The 7445-nt window shown below is 33.4% G+C and overlaps 1 protein-coding gene across 1 annotated transcript; it reads right to left on the minus strand.

The window, feature by feature from the left end:
- Window positions 1-572: 572 nt before the first annotated feature.
- On the minus strand, window positions 573-4869 carry LOC108227948 (serine/threonine-protein kinase STY13). The gene is made up of 6 exons (XM_017403354.2): window positions 4084-4869; window positions 3685-3817; window positions 3281-3476; window positions 1872-1996; window positions 1579-1737; window positions 573-1274 (listed from the first exon to the last, which is right to left on the minus strand). The coding sequence occupies exons 1-6, from the start codon at window positions 4212-4214 to the stop codon at window positions 957-959; spliced, it is 1062 nt and encodes a 353-aa protein (XP_017258843.1). The 5' UTR covers window positions 4215-4869; the 3' UTR covers window positions 573-956.
- Between the last annotated feature and the right edge of the window lie 2576 nt (window positions 4870-7445).

Consider the following 7445-nt stretch of genomic DNA (forward strand, 5'->3'; position numbering starts at 1 on the left):
ATTCTCGACCAATCCTATTAATAAAAAATATATAAGTAATCAATTTTAAAATTAAATAATACTACATTTGTCCTTCTCATTTTTTTACACTTTCTTTTCATTGCTCGACACGTATTTTAAGACGTATATAAAACACATTTTCGTAACTTTTTGTTGAAATTGTTTTTTTTAATTATAAAAATTTAGATAGTAAATATTTATCATATATTTAGAGAATCTACTTGAGACACCGCTAGAGATACTCTGATATTCAACTCTGAAAATATACTTTATATTATATAACCAACAAAATAATATTTAATTGTAGTTTTTTTTTGAAACCAATATTTAATTGTAGTTGATAACCAATCCAACATCAATTTACCCAAGTTTTAGTCTATGTGATTGTATCTCTTAACTATACACTTCTTGTTCATCGAATAGAACTTTCAGCTTTGTCCTAGAACTCAAATGGAGGCTAAACTACCGGAGAATAGTTTACACAGTCTACAGGGATAGACCAGCCTTAACACAAAGCATAACTACGGTGGATTCAGTATTGTCACAACTCACGACGACACCACAAAACAGTCTCACATAGTAACTATAGAAAATATATTCACTACTCTGGACCAGTTTCATAATAATAACAGATATTCTTGCACTACGCAATGGATGAAAGATCTTTGGATTGACCTTATTTTACAAATACAAAACATCACAGCAACCCTGACTCTAGTTACACCCTGAAGAGTCTGCACAATTCAGTCACACCATGTTAAAGAGTTAATCAACAGCAACAACTAATACTGCAGACAGACTAATCGGGTGGTAGTAATCAAAGTTGTGTGGTTTTATATCAAAAGGTATGTTTCTAAAAATTTAAGGTTATATGTAGTGAGTGCTCGGAGAGCTTCTCTGCTGGCAGTTCGATTTGAATATGCCTACAGAAGTAAGTGACAAAATACTTATTTAGATTAAAAGCACTGATTAAAGCAGAAGAAGTAACCAGCTCTAGGCTCGTTTTCCATGGGTGTTTTTGGTGTGTCCCCTGCGTCATCCCTTACTCCCATTAAAGTGCTTGTTCCAGGAGACTCTGGTGGCAAGACAGCATTCTCAGATGTAAAAATTCTTGGGGGTATGGCGGGTTGCAAAGGTGAAATTGTAGAAAGATAATGCATAAGCATCTGTATTATCTGACTGAAGTTGGGTCGGTCATTTGGATCCTCCTTCCAACATGATGTCACTATTACAGCCAAATCCTCTGGAAGATTTTCTGCACTGGGCCTGGTATTCTGAAAAAGGGAAACGAAAACTTCAATTCATGGATGACCTCCACTTTGGAAGATGGAATCCTTTAAATGACCAAATAATTTAGCAATTAAATCTGACCCAGATGCATGTCAACGCCAACATATAAAGAGTGCCAAATTTAGTACATGGCCCTTTATGATGCTAGAAGTAATATATAAGCACATAAATGTAATCTTTCAATTAGCAAACACCGAGTAAATATTAAATCAACCTCCACTAAGCTTCATAAAATGTATATACCTAATTTATTTACTCCATCATGTTTGATTTAAGTGAAGAACTAACCTTGAAAGCAGCAGCATATGCAGCCTGCAAATTTGACATGCCTTCGAATGGCAACTTATTGTGTACGAGTTCCCACAAGACAATTGCGAAGCTGTAAGCATCTACTTTATGGTTATAATGTTTTTTCTCGCCATGCCTCAATGTGACTGTGCTGTAAAGCTGCAAACATGTGAAGCAAAATATATAACGTACTAAGCTAATACTTTTATGTAGCCTCCTAGCTGACGGCAAAAAGTTTAGAAGAAGGTTGTAAGATTAAAAAGAAATCATGAACTGCATTAATGAAAACCAACCTCTGGAGCCATCCACCGATAAGTTCCCGTTTCGGCAGTCATCATCTCAGTTAGTGACTCTTCCCTTGCTAAACCAAAATCCGCCAGTTTGACAGTTTTGTGATCTGCCGTGAGGAGTAAGTTTTCTGAAAGAGAATAAATGGAAGAGACAGGATATAAATGCTATCCCATTGCAGCATTATTAACAGTTTAATATTGTCAACTACGTATAAGACAAATGTACAATGGAACTTTGAACACATTAATGCCTTTATGAACAAAATGGTATGATCAGACAGATGAGTTATTTCTGGTATTGGAGGGAGGGGCCATGTGAATCTTAAATATAACAGTGACCAAAATTTCACCTACCTTCTGAGCCATAACGGATATCCATACTTACTCATGCCCATACATTGATAAGCACTTTTATCTTCTTTGACAAAGGATATATCTCTGGTCGACTAATTTGTAGCTCTGGAAAAGTATTTACCAGGTGTCTTAAAATATATAGAGGGAGATCAAACAGTTTTCTATACTATTACCGCGCTCTAAAGAAGTTAAGAATGCAAAAACTAGCTTAGCAGGTACCACATTTTATATTTACAGTGTATCTTGCGGCATAATGAGACTATTTTGAACTAGTCAACAGCAATTCTAGTAGTGAATATTGGTCCTTACAAACATAACCTCTGGTGTTTTTATCAAATTCTCCCAATGCATCTTTCGAACAATTCTAACAATATTCAAAATTCCTGAATTTCTTTGATTACATAATAGTTTTGGAAATAGCGGGATCTAAATTCTTCAATATATATATATTTTTTTAAAAGGATGAGTCAGCAAGTGTCAAGAGATTGAACCTCAGCGGAAGCAAACATGTGAATGAGTATTTAGATTTTTGGTAATTAACCTTACCCCAAAAAAAACTAAAAAAGAGCCACTCTAATACAATCTTTCTTAAATTGAAGGCATGTGCAAGTAATTGAGATAAATGTTAATAAGAGAAGGATACAGGGGAAGTCTCCAATATATGAGTAAAGTCAGCAAGGATGTACTTAAAGAAAAAAGGATGGATCTCCAGAATTAAATGGACTGAAAACAAGCATACAATATTAGGAATAAATTATATGATATTATTAATTCACATGCCAAAAGGAAATCAGTAAACTAGATCAGCGGTGATAATAGCAAAGCATGTGAATCAGCTACAGGTGTCAATTTTTGAAGGGAATATCAAAAATTGAAGACATACTTAAGAAAGCATGACACAATCACTTTGATCTATACATGCATCAGAAGCAGTAGAATAAAAAATGTAAGGTGTAACAAAATGTCCATTAAAGTAGACACAGCATCCCAGCAAGCACTTACCTAACCCCACAGTTTAATGAAGATAATCAATTATATAGATAATTAGCAAACAATACCAGGTTTGAGGTCACGATGTATGATTCCATGAGAATGCAAGCATTCCATTGCACGAGCTATGTCAAGTGCAAATCCAACTGCGACACGCAAGTCCAAGCATCTCGGCCGCATGTTCACCAAGTACTTTCGCAGTGTTCCACCAACAAGAAGCTCGGTTACTATGACACTGACTGGCTCCTTACAAGCTCCAATAAACTGTGGAACCGAATTACTCATTTCAATCAGCATTTAAAATTAGCAATCCAAAATCCTTATGTCATAAAATGAAGTTTATGACGCTCACATTTCTCCGCAGTTTAATACAGAACATAAGTAATTATAAACCAGATTTGCACAGAAAAGAAATTCCAAGTCTTGAATTTCAAAATTTTAATTCGTGCAAGTAATAGAAGATTACAATCACCTTCACCAAGTTCTTGTGCTGAACTTTTGATAACATTGCAACTTCTCGGGCAAACCGGCCTTCCCTCTTTTTAATCTCTTCAGGAGTCTCTCCTTTATTTACAACTTTGATAGCAACATTCTTGTTTTTATACCTGAAAAAACAATAATTTTGCACAAATGACTATCACAATCAAACTGAAAACTGCCATAAGATCCAATATAAACATCCAAAGTCTAATTGCTTATAATTGATAAATAGTGAATACGCACACAAAAGTAAAATCTTTTATGAAGAAATCCAATCAGGACATCACTAAACTTCTTTCTTCACATGATCAAAGATTGCAGTTTTAAGAAAAAAGACATCTTTACTACAAATATCAAAATCTATCAGAGAACAGATGTGAAGTTGACTTACTTGCCCTCATACACTTTAGCATGAGCACCTTCCCCAATCTTTGGTCCAACAAACAGATGCTTTGGATCAATCAACCATTTAGCCTCCAAACTAAACTCATCCTCAGAGTAAAACCCATTCCCAGATCCCATTTTTAAGCCAACCCAAATCCACAAAAACACCCCCGAGAAACACTATAAACCACAAAAGCACAAAACCCAACTACAAAAACAAGCTCTACTTGTACTCCTTGTCAGACCCAAAATCAAGATTTCAAAACCAAAAAACACAACCCCACATGTTCACACAAACACAAACACAAAATTAAATACTTATAACCCCAAAAAACCCACAAAACCCATGTCCTAAAAAATGGTTCTTGAAAAGAGTACAAGTACTAAACAATCAAGAAAATAAAATCCCAGTAAGCACTTGATATATAAAGAGCAAAACTCAAACACCCATATGAAATATTGTAAGGAGAGAGCGTGTGAGACTATTGGGTGGTTGGGGAACTAGATTTATTAAACAATTTGCTGCTGCTTCTTCCTCTACTTGATCTGCACAGATAAAGCCGCGGAAAGAATTGAGTCAGAGAACAGTGAGGTCGTGCTTGTGTGCATATTATATTTACATTTATATACACTACTTATTATAATGAATAAATGAATAAATTAGAACGAGATTAAAGAATGGAAAGAGGTGAGGGACAAAGAAGGCTAGAGTTGTCAAAAAGGAAGATGCCAAATTGAAAAAGATATGATTTTAATAATGTGTGATGTGATTATGTATATATTATTGTTGTTGCCTTTGAGAAAGAGTAAAATAAAAACTATGGAAGAAAGCACATGGAAGTGGATCATGGACTAGGAGACAACATCACACTTATAGATGATCATCATACGGCTCTTGCTTTTTGGTTTAGATTTGATTTTCGATTGTTTTTTCAGTCATACTGTTATTTATGATATATTGTTTTATATCACTGCTACTTATATTTCGTACATTAAATGGAATGGCTGCATTCAGATCTCCTAAAATTAAACCCTACAAATTAACGAAATTGTTGATTTGGTTGGGTGGATTGGTCGTATGTGTTAGTTCGTTTGTTTTTTAACTTTCATAATTCAGTTTATTAACTTACGGAGCACGATTAGATAGTCCGGTGGTGGGTTTATTCGTTGTCTCGGATATTCGAGTTTGGGTTCGATTTTTACTCATCCGAAAATTTATTAGAATAGATATTAATTTGTAAAGTATATAAGGTTATCAGAAGATACTCATTAATCTAGCACAATTTTTCTTACAGTTTGGACTCGCAAATAAGTACTCCCTCCGTCCCACAATACATGTCTCTTTTGGAAAAAAAATTTGTCCCACAATACATGTCTACTTTTAGTTTCCAATGCAAATATATTGCAAATATTTCAAAATTACCCTTCTTGAAAGTTGTATAACAATTAATGGAGGTTGAATAAGAGTCTACATTCATGCATTTATTAGGGGTAGAGGTGAGAAAATTTTATCTAATCAATGCTTTCTTAATATGCGTAATTTTTTCAAAAGAGACATGTATTGTGGGGCGGAGGGAGTATTGATTAGACAAAATCAATGAACCATTTAATATTTCATTGCTTTAATCATTTCAATCATGTTTACAACAATTTTGAGTTATTAGAGGATCTACAATGTCGTTGGCTATAATCATTGGTTAAATGGGACTTGTAAAACATTATGTAAAATTCGTTGAAAGACATTTTGCTTCAATGATATTGACTATATTGGTTGGTTATAATTTAAAAATAGCATGTTATTAATATTTTAGATTGTTAAAATAGAATATATCAGTTCAATATAGTAATAAATGATGTGCAATCTTCCTACAGATTTCTTATAGACCTGTAGAGGTTCGACAAATTTAGTCATCCATTATGTACGACAGTTGGGTATGGTTGAAGACACTTAAAGTTGAGTTTATCGAGCTGTTCGTTAATTTTTTTATTTTTCAGATGTCTAACTCAATTTTTAACCAAATGTTTTCACTAGTTGGAGATGCTCTTATTTAAGAATCGTTCCAGGATCTCGTCGGAAATGTTCAGCGCTTCTTGGGAGTTTCTTGTAAACTTAATTACCAAAGAGCTATTAAACTTATGTAATTTTTTTATGACCGTGAAATTATGAATGAATTGTCGAATAGATAAAATCATATTGCTCCGTAGCGATGTGAACTCGACTCCATCTGACTCACCGCAGTACTTTAGTTATCTAAATTATACATTTATACGGTTCTGTTTTAGATTTTGTTATCTAAATTTAGTATTCAGTTAATTAATAAATCGAACTATTCTTAATTAATTCGAATCAAATAAATCGAAGCAGTTCTTACAAGTTGTGCGGTAAAAATAAATTCACAAACACCCTTAAAAAAAATAGTAATGGAAAAATTTGCAGGGTCAACGCTCGTCCCTATCCTATCTCCTTGTCCTGACATAAGAGAATAGAGATGCGTAATTATGGAAACGGAATGCCTCGTCTCGATTGATTTATTTAAGCGAGTCAATGAATTGTCTCTACATTTCTGAGTGAACAATTTGTTTGAAAAGTTTCCACCGATTGTATACCAACTTTGAACAAAAAACCTCCATACATTATATAATTATACATTCTGCGTGCTATATTCCTTCTGATGTTTCGTTCATGACAAATAAACTCATATATTCTTAACTATGATACCTGATTTCAATATCAGAATTCATAATAAAAAAACGTTCATTTGAATGGAACGAAATGGAAAGAATGAAATAAAAAAAAAATATAATTTTATAAACAATTTTATAAAGAGATAAAAATTATAAAATAATAATCAATATGAGCAAGTCTAAACCGTATATGATGAATATCACAGGAAACATGATGAAAAGATAAAATGAGCATTTCTTCCGAAATATGCGGATTAAATTTTTAATTCAAAAATTAAAATAAATTACTGAAATTATTAAAATTTTCATTCTTCCCATCTAAACGCAAAAAAAAAACGCAGCTTTATTATTTGTGTTATATTCTGTTCATGATATGAAATTTGTAGGGCACCTGCGGTCAAAAATGAAGAAAAAGTAGCAATGTGAAGCAGACATGCAATATGGTTGTTACATTACAATCGGTGATCGGTGAGTGTTTTTTCTTCAAGTACGGTTAGAAAGTTGTTTGACCAGGTAATCATAATTTAATCTGCACTGCAATATACTATAAACTAATTAGTTTCAACAACTATGAAAGAAATTTAGACGCGCACAAAAGCTGGAATCGATGATCCGGCAGGCACCGACGGTGAATCCATCTTATTCCTTTCATTGTCATCTCAAATTTATCTTCAAAGTCAAACC

Source organism: Daucus carota, chromosome 6 (assembly GCF_001625215.2).
Source record: "Daucus carota subsp. sativus chromosome 6, DH1 v3.0, whole genome shotgun sequence".
NCBI classification, from domain to species: Eukaryota; Viridiplantae; Streptophyta; class Magnoliopsida; order Apiales; family Apiaceae; genus Daucus; species Daucus carota.